General features: G+C 37.2%; 1 protein-coding gene across 1 annotated transcript in view; it reads left to right on the top strand.

The window, feature by feature from the left end:
- Window positions 1-13,630, top strand: part of LOC127843216 (uncharacterized) — an 87,961-nt gene extending 74,331 nt beyond the window's left edge. The window contains exon 11 of the mRNA XM_052373079.1: window positions 13,364-13,630. Within this exon, the coding sequence (XP_052229039.1) occupies window positions 13,364-13,552 (189 nt within the window). The 3' untranslated portion in view covers window positions 13,553-13,630. The remainder of the gene's footprint in view (window positions 1-13,363) is intronic.
- The last annotated feature ends 4,478 nt before the right edge of the window (window positions 13,631-18,108 follow it).

The following is an 18,108-nucleotide window of genomic DNA, read 5'->3' as shown; positions in this document are numbered from 1 at the left end:
TTATGTGAATTCCGTGATTTCATTCATTTCCTTTACGAGGAATATTTCAATAACGATTTATACAGTTGGCAGAATCTCAATGTCTTTTGCGATTGTAATTGTCATAACATTTATCCCAAAAACATCTATTGTATACAGGCAAATATTCACTTAGTTTGGAACCAAAATGTGTTTAATTCAAAACTGCGTACTGCCAGTACCTTTTCCCCTCTTGCTAAGTAAGGATTAAGCGAGTCAAGTCAGACATCTGTTCAGCGGTAATAGAAACAAGAAATATCTTTAAAAAAGATATACGGCGTTGATTGTGGTCGATGTTTATGAACGATCAAAAGTTATCTCTATGAGATAAAAAGTAGCGGATGCCTTTTTTCTGCGCAGTTGTTAGCTACATCATAAGCAAATCAATTACGGGGTGTTGCGCCAGATTTCGTGGCTTATTTTGCTTTATGTGATATTATTACTCAGATATCTATATTTACAGAATAGAAAAACACAAGAAACATGAAAATAAACGAGTGCATATAGGTCAGCCGGCAATACTCGAATCTTATTTAATTGCATAATTATAGTATAGCGAATTATTGTGGTCATGCTTAATAAACTGGTCTAAATGGATAAATATTTCTAATTAATTTTATCAAAATTGGTCCTTATCATGCAAATTTTGAAACCATATTAAAAATCGATGATTGACATACCACAATAATATCGCCGAATATCTTTATTTAGTATCTTTCTGATCAAAACAGACTTCAAGTGCACAAAGTTTACGAGACGGCGTTTATAAAAGATTTCTGCAACTGACCGCAAACTGACCTTGATACCTTGCGGATTGGAATGCAATGCATTACAGTCACTACGTTATTGTCAGTAAGACACAATGATCGCAACCCCTTTTGCGAACTCCGGTGATGAACTGTATATAAACTCTTACTTTCACAAAATGACCGCGTATTGACCCGAAACCTCGCGGGTTGAAATGCAATGCAAGTAAGTACTTAATATGACAACATAGCCTTTAGTTAAACGCTTTTGCGCTGGTAATTCTCTGAAAATAAAAGGTGAACGCACAAACTGTATTTATGTCGAAAATTGATTGTAAAACTGTTCTATCTATTGGGCCTTTTCATTAGAGATAAAATTGTTTCATGCAGTAAAACAGTGTTACAAAGACGCGGATATGTTTCCAATGTTCTGGTGTTATACTCAAATCAGCCAATGGAATAAATGAAGTGTATTCATTCGTACCTAGCCGCGGGAAATTTTATTTGAGTATTATTGGACACTTACAAAGGTCAAGTCAGGGTGAAAAGCTGGCTTATTCAGCTTACGCCGAAAAAACGGTATAGAAGTTAATCTTTTGAAGTGAAAACAAGCAGGTTAAACTGGTTTAATTACTAAGATTGACACTAGTTTGAAGCAATATAACATATTAACTTTGTATTTATACTAAAATAAACAAGTACCCCCGTTGTATTAAATATATGTTGTATATTTGAATTACGTCACATATGAATAAACAAATGGCTTTGTGAATAAAATTTCCAATTATACATATTCACATCATTAACATACAACTAGTTTGATATTAATAGAAACAGTGCATGTTTCCTATTGATTTACTATAATAACACATTCAGATTGGTAGGCTGTTTTAGTCTGACAATGTAAACTCAACAAATACTCAACAAAAAACGTAAACTTTTAAAATCAATCCAATGTTATCCAGACAAATGAAGTAAAATCCATTTGACATATTTTTTTTTTACAAATGTCTTTCCGTTATTATATCAAAATAACCCATGCTTATATTTAGATTTCAGCGCGTTCTTCATAGCAAGCGGCTTACATGTTTGATATATATAGCCAACAGCAGCCAGGTATGCATATCATTTTTCAATGGTTCGCCGGCGATCACTCTACTCGCTATCACTAGACTCGCCCATTTACTTATATTTATTTATAACACTTATTAGTCATGGGATTCATCGCCGTGGAGCTAGATACATACATATGAAACGAATACGTTTTATAATCCAAGTGCGAACATCTTAATGTTATACATACCGCCGGGTTAAAGCATGCAATATTGGCATACTACTACTACTACGACTACTACTACTACGACTACTACTACGACTACGACTACTACTACTACTACGACTACGACTACTACGACTACGACTACGAGACGACTACTACTACTACTACGACGACTACTACTACGACTACTACTACTACTACTACTACTACTACTACTACTACTACTACTACTACCACTACCACTACCACTACACACTACTACTACTACTACTACTACTACTACTACTACTACTACTACTACTACTACTACTACTACTACTACCACTACCACTACTACTGCTACTGCTACTGCTACTGTTACTGCTACTGCCACTGCCACTGCCACTGCTACTTCTACTACTACTTCTACTACTACTACTACTACTACTACGACTACTACTACGACTACGACGACTACGACTACTACTACTACTACTACTACGACTACTACTACTACGACTACTACACTACTACTACTACTACAACTACTACTACTACTTCTACTACTACTACTACTACTACTATTACTACTACTTCTACTACTACTACTACTACAACAACAGCAACTACTACTACTACTACGACGACTACTACTACTACTACTACTACTACTAAGACTACGACTACTACGACGACTACTACTACTACGACTACGACTACGACGACTACTAAACTACTACGACTACGACTACTACTACTACTACGACGACTACTACGACGACTACGCTACGACGACTACTACTACAACAACAGCAACGACTACTACTACTACGACGACTACGACGACGACGACGACGACGACGAAGACGACGACTACTACGACGACAACTACGAAGACTACTACGACGACTACTACTACTACGACTACTTCGACGACGACGACTACGACAACAACAACGACTACGACGACGACGACGACGACTACGCGACGACGACTACGACGACGACGACGACGACGACGACGACGACGACGACGACGACTACTACTACTACGACGACTACGTCTATAAGACGACGAGAATGATACTACGACGTACTACGACTACGAGACGAGGACTGATCTAGAGGTCGAGATAGACGACGACGGCGACGACTACGAGTGCGACTACGACTACTACGACTACTACTACACTACTACTACTTACTACTACTACTACTATCCTACACTACTATACTACTACGACGACTACTACTACTACTTCTACTACTACTACTACTACTACTACCTACTACTACTACTACTACTACTTCTACTACTAACTTCTACTACTACTGCTACTTCGTACTGCTACTACTACTACTTCTACTGCTACTACGACTGCTACTTCTTTTTCTACTAATTCTACTACTACTTGCACCACCGACACGCTACTGGTAATTTATTTTTCTAACCGATGATTGCAAAACGGAACTAATTTAAACAAAATTACAGTAGTTTCCAAGTGCAGAAACCAAAAATAGGTTTATAAAGTCGAAACTGAAAATATTTTCCAACTGCAGAAAGCACGTAGCCTGCACAACATATTCAACCCGCACATCACTACGTAAGAAAACAAGAGGAAAACACATTCCATTTAAATATTGGTTACACCCAAATATTATTTAATTCATACAATTGCCTATTTGGGTTTCCTAATAAATTTTAGGGAGATAAGTTTGTTGTTTATCTGTTATATGGCGATTAGACTCCTATATATAACACTGTTATTTATTGCAATCGAATTGAATCAGGTGTTTGTGTTTATTTTCATAATCTTCTTCCTTAAACCATACAATTGTATGAACGTGCAAATACAGGGAAGTTGTGTGCTTTGTGTCATTAACTTTCTAAAATAAATGGTATTTCATGTAACATTAAACTCAGCATATTTTTTACGATTTTAAACTTATAATATTTATTTTGTATACGCATAGTTAGGACATTGCGGAACATAAATAACATAGCAATTATTTTGCTACAGATTAGCAAGTGAACATTCTTACAGAGGTTATAAAGGATCTACTTTATTCAAAAATAAAACCATATGATAAAATTGATACAACGATACAGTATAAAAAAGGAACAATAGGACAAAACATTCACCGACGGTGAGGTCACACCAATATTTTTAACTTGTACATTTTCGACCATAACTTTTTTTATTATAAAGTGATGTGTATGAAATTACCTAAAAATTCAAAACGCAGAGTCCCGGTCAACCCCGGACTAGCTACGGTTTATCCCGGTGAAGACCCGGCAGAGCCACGGTTGTCGCCGGTAATGCCCAGGTGGAGCCCCACGAAAGCCGGCAGCGTCCCGGCAGACCTTGGCAGAGCTACGGCAACGCCCCGGTTTAACCCCGGTCATCGCCGGTAATGTCCAGGCGGAGCCCCGGTAAATGCCGGTGGCGTCCCGACAGAGCGCCGGTTTACCGATGTACAGTAGCTACGGGACTATGCCGGCATTCACCGGGGCTCCACCGGGATACCAACGGCAACAACCGGGGAGTTGCCGTAGCTCTGCCGGGGTCTGTATGGGCCCGGGTGGAGCTACGGTGCCGTCCCGGTTGTTTCCGGTGCCGTTCCGGTTGTTTCCGGTGCCGCGCATGTCGTTACCGGTCCTTCCCTGTGACTCCCGGTTCATCCCTAGGGTATGAAACATTTTAATACTTTCCCGGTGGAGCCCCGGTTGTCCCCGGTCGTCCACGGTTTATCCCGGTCGTCCCCGGTGGAGCCCCGGTTCATCCCGGTGGAGCCCCGGTTCATCCCGGTAGATCCCGGATCATGCAACGGGGCTCCACCGGGATACCACAGGCGACAACCGGGGAGTTGCCGTAGCTCTGCCGGGGTCTGTATGGGCCCCGGTGGAGCTTCGGTGCCGTCCCGGTTGTTTTCGGTGCCATGCCGGTTTTTCCCGGTGCCGCGCCGGTCGTTGCCGGCCCTTCCCTGTGACTCCCGGGTCATCCCTGAGGTTTTAAACATTTTAATACTTTCACGGTGGAGCCCCGGTTGTCCCCGGTTTATCCCGGTCGTCCCGGTGGAGCCCCGGTTCATCCCGATGGAGCCCCGGTTCATCCCGGTAGATCTCGGATCACGCACCGGGGCTCCAACGGCATCATAGTAAGAATGGTCCTTTAACGATAAAATAAAACCTGATCCACGCGAATCGTGTACGATACTGTTCATTAATAGACTCGACGCATGCAAATCGAAACTAAAAGTAAGTTAATTTCACCGAAATCGAAAGTATTGCCCAACTGCAGAAAGCGCGCAGACTGAATATATAACCCCGCGAATCGCTCGACAAAGGAAGCCGGGATGTTCGATATTCTTTCTACATTTCTGACTGCACGAATTTTATTTGCAGTTCTGAAATCCGGAATGGCTAGCGACGCAACGCCGACGGTAAGATGGCTCTTGATTTTTTATTATTGTGTTGCAATTTTAGTAAATGGTGATTCAAATACAGGTACTGTACATTGTCGTAATAATATATATGTTTCGGGAGGGCATAGTTTCTGTAAAGGTATCAATGATGAAATTATGTTTTTGACAGCGGTGTTAATATAGCATTATGTAAAGGGAAGATCAAGTTTCATTTATGGAATGCTGAATAAGCGTGTGTACTACTGTGGCAACTCTTGAAGCCACACACCTTGAAATGAAAGTAAATTTAAGCATAAATATTAAAGAAACATATTTTATCTATGCCAATTAGAATATATCTGGTGGTGAGAAGGTAGAAATCCGTCTTTTTTTGCGCTTTAAAACTAAAAAATAATCGCGTTTGTCGAAAAGGACGTACACGTCTAGAAGTCCTACTTTCGGTTTTAAAAGCGGTACCGTTTGAAAAATAATAAATTACTTGCTTACTAGGCTATAAATTTAATTTTATCTATGGCAATTAGAATATATCTGGTGCTTAAAAGGTAGATATCCGTCTTTTTTGCGCTTTAAAACTTAAAAATAATCGCGTTTGTCGAAATGGACGTAAACCGTATAGAAATCCTACTTTCGGTTTTAAAATTTAACAAAATAATACATTAATTGCTAACTAGGCTATAGATTTAATTGTATCTATGCCAATTACAATATATCTTGTGGTTACAAGGTACAAATCCGTCTTTTTTTTGCGCTTTAAAACTTACAAATAATCGCGTTTGTCGAAATGGATGTATCCGTATAGAATAAAAAAAGTAAAGTACTTGCTAACTTGGCTATATATTTAATGACAATTTTGCACACTTTCAAATTGCATCTATATGTGTTGATTAACGTTTTAGCATGACACAGTACTAAAGTAACAATGGGTTCAGGTAAATGAGGTTTTCATACGTACATATTTAAAGTATGGGGTCATTTATCGGTAATACGGAGGAGTTACCATGAATGATTATGCATCTTGTGTAAGAAACCATAATCAAGGTAACTTAATCAAACTATAAAACTCAGGAACAAAATGGTTGACTTGGTTGTTATGTCCGTTTTATTGGATATTCGTGTATCCATCCGCTTTCAGGCCGATATGGAGGAGTTTGTTTCTCGTCAAATGTCACGGAAACGGTAATAAAGTATGTGTGTCCGCTAAGAAACGTCTGCTGATTTTAATTCGCCCTTATTCAGACGTATTCTATCGTAATCCTCCCCAGCTTTTCGATTAAAAGATATGTCACAGTTCAAGTTCAAAGCAAAAGCATGTTCATATTCATTTCACTACTTCGTAAACAATGGAAGGAGTTTAACTCAAGTTCGTTTTACATGGTTGGGCAAAGGTCAAGGTCGAAATTCAATGTAAATATATCAAGATTGTTACTATTCATGACTACCATTGGCCATGACGGTCATAGGTATTATTTGCGGATTATAAATATGAAAGTCAAGTCAAATGTCAAGGAGTTTTCAGATTTAAAGTGTCTAAACGACTAAACGAATATAAGTATTATTGTATTTTCATATTAATATTCCCTATGACCAGATACAAATGCAAGTGGTGTAATTTACAACGCTCATCAACCGAAGGTCAATGTCACGATTTAAGGTCAAATCCAAATATTTTCGTTTCCGCTACATAACATATTACACATAGACGATGCAACGCTGTGTACATCCCCTGATTGTCGATTTGCCGGTTAAGTTCACAAGTCAATTCCAAAGGTCAACGCTCTTTTGTTTCCGCTCTATATTCCAAGAAAATAGTTTTTTGCATGTTTGTATTACCAATACGATTCTAAAATTATTATTATTATAACAATCATTATAATTATCATTATTATTATAGTTAGCTCATCTGAGCACAACCTACTTATGGTTAGCTTTTGTGATCTCCATTTAGTCAGTCGTTTGTCGTAAGTCTTGCGCCACGCGTCGTTATCGTGTGTCGTCAATGTTTACATGGTTACTATAGAGGTGACAGCTATTGTTCAATCTTCGTACAACTTGGTTAGAACATTTGTCTTTATGAGATTTTGACCGAGTTTGAATCTGGAGCACATGACGTTAAACACTTTTTCATTAGTCCAATTAAAAATGTTGTAAACACTATAGAAGTTACATTTTTTTTTAAATCCAAACTTCATGAAACTTGGGTGAGTTTGATGTGTTTTAATAATATTTCGGCATAGTTTGAAAATGATATCGGTCTGTTAAAAAACAAGTCGCCGCGTATCGGGGCAGTTTTCCCTAAATGGCTAGAGTGGAACCTTGTTTAAAGTCTTGAAGAGGTATTTTCGATTCAATCTTAGAAAAAGTTTCTCAGAACAATTGTTCAAATTAAATCTCGCCCGAGTTCTAAAATGGTTCAGGTTCGTTAAAAACGTGTCCGCCTGGGGGCGGATGAATTTTCTTTTACAGCTGTATTTAAATGTTGTTTACCCTTAAGAGGAAACATTTCGATCCAATCATCATGCTTGCTCAGAACATTTGTTCTACTGATATGTTGGACAAGTTTTGAACATTTGTAACGGTCCGATTATTATTATTATAATTATTATTATTATTATTATTATTATTATTATTATTATTATTATTATTATTATTATTATTATTAGCAACAGCAGCAGAAGCATCATCAGCATCATCATCATCATCATCAGCATCATCATCATCATCATCATCATTATTATTATTATTATTATTATTATTATTATTATTATTATTATTATTATTATTATTATTATTATTATAAGTATTATTATCATTATTTTTATTTTCATTCTTTGTTTTCTTCTTCGTCTACTTCTTCTTCTTCTTCTCATTGTCATTATTTTTCTTATAATTATACTACATAGGTTTCCAATGCTCTCGAGAAGCAGACGATGGTACAGACGATAGCGGCCATAGAGCTGTATCATGCACAACGCGAGGTGGCCAACTATCTGGAGCTGGCCTATCTGAACCTGGCGGATCACCCTGATGTCGCCAGAGAGGTTCCCATCATCTTTTTTGTTCACAAAAGCGAATCAAAACTTGTTTATGTTTCTTTGGAAAATTGCAATATTTCTACGTATGTTTGATCCATATACGTCCTATTCTGATTAAATCGTCCACATGTTTATAATGTTTGACTGACAGGTTCGGATGACGGCACATGCGGCGCGGTCACAGCACCTGCTGACGTCAGGCCTGATGAAAAAGTTTACAGTGACTGCTGGTCACATACTCAAGACAATGATTCCGATGATTTTGGACGCCGTAGATTTGCAGGCATGTTACACAAATGGTTTGCATGTTTGATGAAATAATTTAATTCGTTGCGTTTGTAGTTTTCTTTTGTAGTAAATATTGATCGTAAAGTAAGTGTTTAATTTAAATCGTATTCAGAAGTTGTTATATTTACATTTAGAAATAAAACTATTTATTGCTAGGACGATTCAAGCATTTTTCTTGCGTAACTGCGCAATATTGTATACAATGTAATGGATGCATATTGTCAGAACTGACTATCATTATTTGCGCACATTAATTCACATATAAATAACTATCTCACTTCTTGAGTTCGCCACAAGCCACCAACTCACTCTGGATAATACGCTTCACCCACAAAGAACCGCCCAGAACAGCAAAACGGGCAAGTAAACATTCTTATCGATTTCTTTCTGGCTCCTCAACGGTTCAAGTTCAGCATCAACAATTAAAACACAAGACTGTGTACTGGTGCAAATCATCAAGCTGAAGTTAAAGAACAAACTCATCACCATGAACCACACATTTTATTTTATTTGAAGAAACTCAAATAAACTGCGATAGCAGAGGCATTTCAAACACAGATGTATGATAAGGTTGAAGTCTTGAACATTCTAAACAATGAAATCGACATCATCACAAACCACACCAAGGAAGTCCTGCCGTCGTCAGACAAAGAAGTCTTCGGGACAAAAATATGTTTAAGAACAAGTTATTGGTGACGAGCGAGATCATGGATCTCTGAGACAAAAGCAGAGAGAAGTAATCCAGCCAAGACTCTAGTTCACAGTACCAGAAGGTCAACAAGGAGTTGAGGACAAAGATGAAAGAAACCAAAAAGGTGTGGATTAAGGAGTAATGTAACAGCATTGACCAACAGTAATCACAGACAGCAGTAAGGCAGCCTACAGCACCCTAAAGACCCTTTGCGAACACCAGTTTGCCCAAATTTAGTGTTATATTAGACGCTGACGGGAACATCCCGACCGAGAATGTCGCATTCCTGAACAGCTGGACTGAATTACTGCTGCGACTTTTACAACTACCCACATCGACCCGACCCCAGTCTCATTAAGTAAAATTCTAGACCAGAAGCGGATAATGAAAGTCTGAAGATAATAATTGATGAGGCGGGAGGCAGTGCGCAGTCTGACAGAAAATAAATCTCCGGGTTGGAAAATGTCCATTCTGAGCTGTTTAAGAAACGAGAAGAGATAATGCTTGCACTTTGCCAGAATATTTGGGAGGAGAAGTGACCAAAGGCGTAGGCCAAGTCTCTAGTTATTCTGCTACAGAAACAGGCAATCTTTGGTTGTGCAAGAACTACTGCACCATAACCCTAAAACGCCTAGTACGCTCCACAAGGTCATGCTATATATATCATCCCCGACCGAAGGAACCGTAAGCCCGAGGCGAAGCTGGCAGTAGACAGGCTGGATTCTGAGCAGGGTGAAGCACAGTTGTACAGACCTTCAACTGCAGAATCATCAACTGAGAAACGACTAAGAATTTGCATGGAAACCGCAGCGATGGCAGACCGAGATAGCTGTTGAAAAGCATATTCATCAGCTTACCCACCCGCAGGCTCTAAAAGTCCCTCGTAGTCTCCATCCTACTCTATGGTTGCGAGACCTGGACGCTTTACACGGACACAGGACGAAGGATTCATGCTTGTGAGCACAAGTGTTTCCGAATATTGCTCAGCATCTCCTTCATTTATCACAAGACCAACGAGTACGTCAGGACCGCGACAGCTGCATTGGTTGGCCCTCAAGAATCCCTCTTGACGCTAGTTAAAAGACGATATCTGGCTTAGTTTAAACACGTCACCAGGCACGACTCACTGTGAAAGAATGTGCTCCAGGGATCGCTAAATAGAGGTCATCAGAGGATCTATGATGATGATGATGATGATGATGATGATGATGATGATGATGATGATGATATAACTATAGACTCTGAAGAACTTGTTTTCTTTTTCAGGATCGAGATATCATTATTGACGCCTTTGGTCAGATTATCCAAAATGCTGAGTCCATGAAGAAGGAATCAGAAGACACAAGGTCGAGGTATGCATCTCTGAGAGAGAAAAAATGAAAAAGCGATTAAAGCAAGATAGTTGAGGCTTATTAATCATTAGTTTAAAGTATTTGAAATTATTGTTCTGGATTGTCACTGAAATTAAGAGAAAAGCGGACACTGGACCGCACTGGATGTTATTTTGTCCCTTGGAAGGAAACAACATGCTTAAACAAATGAAAATAAATCTCGATGCTTAATTATAGAAATGGCCGCTATTCAACGTTTCATATAACATCAGCATTAGAGTGAGCATATTGATAACAGTGATAATTACTAAAATAATGGGGATTCATTTACATAAGTGTGTATATTTGCAGCTACCTAACTCTCCAAACAGAGGTACAAAGGAATATGGCATCCGTTAATGACAGAAAAAAACATGTCGTCAAAGAAAGCGAGCGGCTCCAGCTAGAAATGGAACGAGAAGAACAGATGGCCAGGGCTGCATCACTGGCTCAGAAAGAACTTGAAGAAGAAAGGAAAAGGATGGAAGAAGACTTAGAATCCTTGAAAGGACAGAGAGATCGAATGTTTCAAGTTGCAGGTAGGAAGTGCAATATAATGTGCAGTACAATTAGCATGATATGGAGTTTGAGTAAGTGATGCGTTTTACAGAGGACGAAATTTATATAATTAAAAAATGTCCAAACATTTATTAGCTCAGACTGTTTAAAAGTGTTAACCAATCTGGCTTGTGTTATAGATATTTTTATGAGAAACTTCGATTTCTATACGCCGTACATTTGTGTTAATTTGTCTACACTGTCAGAGGGTGCAGGTCGCGATATGTCAGTAGATGACACAAATTTTCTGGACTACAGCATTCGCCCAAGCGCTGCCATGGGCGGTGGCGTCGGAGTCGTGTTAGAGGTTGTCGGGAAGGCAGTAAACTTTTTCACTAGCATGTTTAAAGGAGACAAGAAGAAAGACAGGGTAAGTAATATATCATGTGTCATTTTAAATGGATAAATGTGTATGTGTTTTTAATATGAATACAGGAATAGTTTAGGTGTTCAGGTTGAATACACGCGGATCTGAAGTGACACTACAATTACAATTTTTAGGACATCAATGACGGCTAACGCTTGAACATGACTTCGTTGTTCTTTGTAATACGTTTAGAAGTTTGTACTACAGTTCATATAAATATCAACCGATGGTGCGTGCATTATGTCTATCTACCGCATCCACTCTATTCTAACTTATTGTTCGAATATAAGACAATCAAACACATGTCAATATCTATTACAAACTTTGTTTGGTTGAACGTGGCCTTGGTAAAACACGTAAAATCGTGTGTGCAAATGTTTGGTTTCACATAATTGTAATATACTAATTTGGTGATTTTCGTTTGGGCGTCTGCGAACGCTGATGACCTTAAAAATGAAAAATGGTGAGCCATCTAAAAAATGAGTAAAATAGTTTTTTCCAGAAAGTGTTTTGTTTATATTTTAAGTACAAAGAGCTAATGAAGGGATACCAAGCGGCAGAAGACAACGTGCACAGGGCACAGCAAGAACGCCGTGGTGTCGTAGAACGTATGCATGCGCAAAGGAAAGAAGCGCATCAACGTCTGGCAAAAATGAAAGAACTCAGCATGCATCATGGTATAAGGGGTTGTTGTATTTACAAGTAACGTAATTTATGTACTTTTAGTTATATTTTGAAAGCTTTCCCGAGGTGATTTTTTTTCAAGTAGTGTACGTTTCCTATTAAGTGAACTATTCATCGTTGGGAACAATACAAATGGTTAGTAGGTCAAGAGATTGGGATTTATCGCCTAACTCGAAGGGCTGTTATGCCAGTATGCTCTCAAAATAGGTTTTGAACAAATGTTTCCCTGGATATATTAAAATTATGTAAACATGTTGCAAGTGTATTGGCTGGTAATTCATTTTGTGCATGTTTGAATGCGATTAGTATGGTAACATAAAAAGTGAGTAAACAGCTACGCAATTGTATAATCTCATTATTTCAGCTGGTCTGGGCAATGTTTAAAGTCTCAGGGAGGCCTCGCTACATCTCGGGGACGTGGATCGTCAGTTCACGAGGATCATTCAGTTCTGGGAGAACATGGCTGCTACTCTGAAGTACTTGAAAGAGGATGTAAGGTCCGGGGAAGTTTACTTGAAGAAAATTGAAGACGAGAGATACGCACAACGGTTCAAGAATTCCATCAGTAGGGCCGAAAAGGTATTTTTTGTTGTCATGTGCTCTGAAAATAACAACATGAAAACTAAACATGAAAACCTTTATTGGCGTGTGTATGTGTTAGACAATATGTATCTTATTTATTTGTATCTGATGCAGTGACAATCGAAATGTTTCATGATGTTTAATTTAATTTAACAAATAAGAAAACGAAACCTTCAAAACCTGTATGTACGTTTTTATTTGCAATAAACTATTTATCTTTCTTAAATGTATCGTATTTACTGACAATTCCAATTGTTTGTTCCAAAATGTTTATTATATTTGAACAAATATGGAGGTTATCATATGATTATTACATGATAATGTGGACATATTATTATCACAGGACTGGCAGTTCTTTGGCAAGATATGCAGCGACTACGTCCAGGAAAGTGACACTGAAATCATGCACTTGTACAACTTCCTGTCATCGCCTATCGATCACATGTCTTATGCCGACAGAACAGCGAGGCAGACGGCTCTGATATGCTCTATAGAGTCGGACATAGACTCGGCGTTTGGGGAGGAACATTAACGTTATTTTCTTACCGTTGACCTATCGATTGTTTTGTAAATTGTTTGTTTATTTTAAAAAAACAATTGATAATCATGATCGTAATTGAACACTTCTCATTATCTGTTAAGTAGTATCGAATGTTTGTATGTCGTTGTTATATAAGGTTTTAGTGTGGTGATTATGATGTCAAACATGCTATATCACTATTTTTTTAGTTGGTCGCGTAGCGACCAGCTAATGTTGTTACTCAAAATTTATGCAACAGGTTTGAGTTCTCCCACTATATTCATTCACAAATGGAAACATTATATGAATATCGTATTAAATGTAATAGTTTCGAAGGGAGCGTATATAGAAAAGAATAAATAAACAATGATTGTATTATACATGTCGCGGAAGGAATTGTTTATGAATGATTACGATTGTTTATGAATGAATATTAAAATAGTCCACTATCTGCTGCGTCTTCATGACGTAGTATTTTTGCTCAGCCCATTCATAATCTGATGATTTTAATAGATGCGGCTGCTGATAAACAAGGGAGAGTCCAATTGCACGGGTGATAACAACAAAGTATAAGGTTACGCTTATTAATCTGAGGCTATTAATAGATTCGGGAAAACAACGCAATTGTATAAGGTTACGCTTGTATATTATCAATTTTTAAAACGTTTAACATGAGTTGAACAATAACATCAGGGTGACGATAGACAACAACAAAAATGCTTCTTAATCGCTTAAACCGAATATAACAAACAATTAAATATAACACGAATGATCTGTTTCGTAACCTCGTTCATGCTTCTACAGCGGGGATTTCTGGGAAACGTTCTTTTGTTCTCATCAGATAGCGGCGATATTTTGTATTTACGTGTGCTAACAACGCAAAAGTAGAAGGTTAAGCTTGTTAATATTCACAGTTCTCACTTTATAAAACATTGCACATGAGTTTATCAATAACTACAGGTATACTATAGACATTCTCAAAAATGCTTTATAATCGCTAAAACCGAAAACGACTAAATAGAACAAGAAATATCTTTGTAAAATGTAGTCGGCGTAAACGCTGACTTTGAAATAAAGTTTGCAATTTACTTTTCTAAATAAAGTAATAAAATGAAAACAAAAGTTTAACTATTGTGTTGTTTTTTTGACTTATAAGTTGCATATTCACCGCATGAAATGTGTGTTGTCAGTGTCAAACCACACATTAGAGTAAGAAGATAAAAACTATACTACGGGAGTGTAAATCAAATGAGTCTTCACATGCCTTATTATGAGTATATTTCTTCACTATCAAAATATATCGTATGTTAATGTTCGATTTAAACGCAGTTTTCTTTCGACACATTTAAATCACACTTACATAGCCGCGTCATGCGAAAATGGGTCTTACGCGTTTCGACCAGCGTTTCTTAAACTCAACATGTGCATTTGCGCAGTCTTGTCAGAGGCTATAGTGTTCGCTATAAAATCACTAAATATGTTATGGTCTCATTAAGTATCTTCTGACCAGACTGAGAGATGACCAGGCTGAGTGGGCTATATATATATATATATATATATATATATATATATATATATATATATATATATATATATATATATATATATATATATTTATATATATATATATATGGGCGCATATGTAGTAAGACCCACTTTCGCATGACGAGGATCATTAAAAATCTCATTGCGAATTGTAAATGGCACATTTTAGCACAATGCTTTTCGATACAAAATTGAATTCAAAATATCAAACTTGTAAATAAGGGCAGCCTATCCAGGCGTTCAGGGACGATTTCCAGACGTGATGAAGGAGTACGGCAAACATTGTGGTTGGATAATTAACGATTTTCTTATCGTGACACTTTACTTTTTTTGGTAATGATTGTTTTCTCATCTTGAAAGCAAAACTGACATTCAGCGAAATATATTTTAACGCGTAATTTTAACTGGGCCACAATTTGTGTCGTTTGAACATTCAGAGAGTAATCCGGAATTCCTTACACTGAACAGTGCTACATCCTTTGCGCTGAGCACAGACACAGTGATGTAGCCAAAGTTCAGAGGTTTTATCTCGAATCAGCCTATGTAATATCCGTAAATATTCATGCGTGTCTGCTGGCGTTATTTAAAAGTCATTAAGATGAAAAGCTGAGTAAAACAACTACGCCGAAAAAGCGCATGAGTGCTCTATACCTATTTTTAGGTAAGAGTTGTTGACACCGTGTGAACTGCTAGGGTTACAAGTAATGCATACACAACAATGTACGGGTCAACAGGGCTGTCTTAATAACTACCTTATTTGTGAGTAAAAAGTATTTATCGCATATTTTTTTATTTTCATCAATGATCTTCTTGTTTATTTTGAATTTGTAAATGGTGTCAAAAATCAAAAGTTTTGTAAAGTGAATTTTCATCATGAATTTATATTCTTAGTGAGATAGGTATTCGATATTCCAACAATATTTATTTAATATGATGGTGAATGCAAATTGTCTTTATATTCAGTTCTCACTGCCATTTTCATCATACTTTCTATGCTTTCAGAACGTCCAAAAAAGGCCATATTGTTTTTATTTTGTCTAAGTTATCTCTATGAAATAAATAGGATGATAAAAAGTGCACACAAAGCTCGACACACTCTTTATAAATGTGAATGGGGTGTGTTCAGCTCAAACTTATGATTCATTTGGAAAAATGAATTGCGTCTTAAATTATGCAATAGCGAACAACTTCAGTGCCTTCAGCGCTTTGATCTATAAATATCCGTCTCATTCAAGACACCAATGCGTTCTCCGCTGTCACTGTACTGGATGATTCACAGAATTAGTAACAAATATTGCAATATTACTATGACATGCTGAATTATTATAGAACAGTCATAACGTTTTATCCATGTTTTATGACCGATTGAATGAACTATGTTTTAAAATATTTTTTACTATAATACAACATGTATCTTGTTGTGATTGTCCATGTTTTGTTGGGGTTTAGAAAGAAGAACGCAGTGCGACACATTAATACAAAACATCTGTGTTAAGAACAAACACAATGACAAACTAATTGTGGACTAAGGGCCTTTATGGGTCGGTCGGTTACCGGAACTTTAATAGTTGGTACTGGGACGGGTTTCATCTGGAGTATTTCCTGACCAACTACCTAACTGGCCAACATAATTCATTTGATGCACATTTTCTGCAGCCGAAGTTCCAAAACTAAACACCTATTTTCGAGAAAATTTGGTTGTGGTTACCGTATTTATTCAGTAGGTGAATGGTCGCATACGTTAAGTTTTTGGATTGAGAATCATGCTCCAGATAAATAAAAACTCACGCGGGAGAAATACACTTTTTTTGCGTGTGGAGCAATTCGAAACATTAATGAAACGTTGTATGTAAATGCAATATAAATAAATAGCATCATCTAATTTAGAGTGATTTTAAACACCCTATTCTGTGATTATTAAGAATAATGTGAGAATGTTATGTTTTTATTGAAAACATTCAAAAGTGTATTTTCATTAAGCAATAACATGTTTACAAAATAACTATTATGTAAAGCCATTGTTCCGGCCCTCTTAATGAATTCATCAATATTCGAAGAAAAGATTTTACAACATGATTTATATGTCGTTATTATTAGACATAACAACACAAACTGTATTTAAATCGGCTCTTGTTACAAGCTACTTACTACGCGTAGTTATTTGTATCATTTACAATGTTTTCCATCGTACCGAACCTTCTGATTTTTGCTAAGGTTTGTTACTATGCGCATTTGCATATTGTATAAACAGTTTCTGACTGGAAATACGAAACGTCTGCTCATGTTGTATATCGACTTTTAGCACATTGGTTAAACCCACTAATAAATGTTGTTTATAACAAATCTAAAAAAGACTTATAGATCATTGGTTAAACCCACTAGTAAACCCTAAACACTCGCACTCAATTATGTTTGATGTGATTTAAACAAGAATTCTGCGGTCGGAGACACATGCCCCCTAAACAGGGCTTTGAACTAGTGAACCCAATTTCAATAGGGTTCATCAACTGTCCAAGGCCAATTCACATGTGAAGTATCAAGCCAATCGGTCAATGTGTCGACGAGTAATTGATGGGTAAGAATGTTCACACTTATTGTGACAGTGTCCTTGACCATTGACCTCAATTTCAATAGTGGTCATCTACTGTCCAAGGCCAACGCACATGGGAAGTATCAAGAAAATCGGTCAATTTGTTGACGAGTTATTGATCGGAAACGAACTTGTCTACCGACAGACAGACATACCGACCGACACCCAGCAAAACAATGTCTGTAGTAAATATGACCTAGTTTTTAATGTAAACCGGAAATCATGAGAATGATCATTGTTATAGTAATGTATAAACAGCAAATAAATTAAAACTTCTAAAAATTGAAAAGCATCATCTGTTCCGTACTTCATCAGTTTTTTTTCAAAAAGACTCGTTGAATTTACTGAACGATGGTTTGAACCCGTAACAAAATATGCAGCATATGGCTTTTTAAAAGATGTTCTTGTACTTTCCCGTTTTCCGATTTTTCAA

The sequence above is a fragment of the Dreissena polymorpha genome, chromosome 8, assembly GCF_020536995.1.
Source record: "Dreissena polymorpha isolate Duluth1 chromosome 8, UMN_Dpol_1.0, whole genome shotgun sequence".
Taxonomy (NCBI): Eukaryota; Metazoa; Mollusca; class Bivalvia; order Myida; family Dreissenidae; genus Dreissena; species Dreissena polymorpha.
Note: the sequence above shows the minus strand (reverse complement) of the source record. Positions and strands in the feature narration are given on the sequence as shown.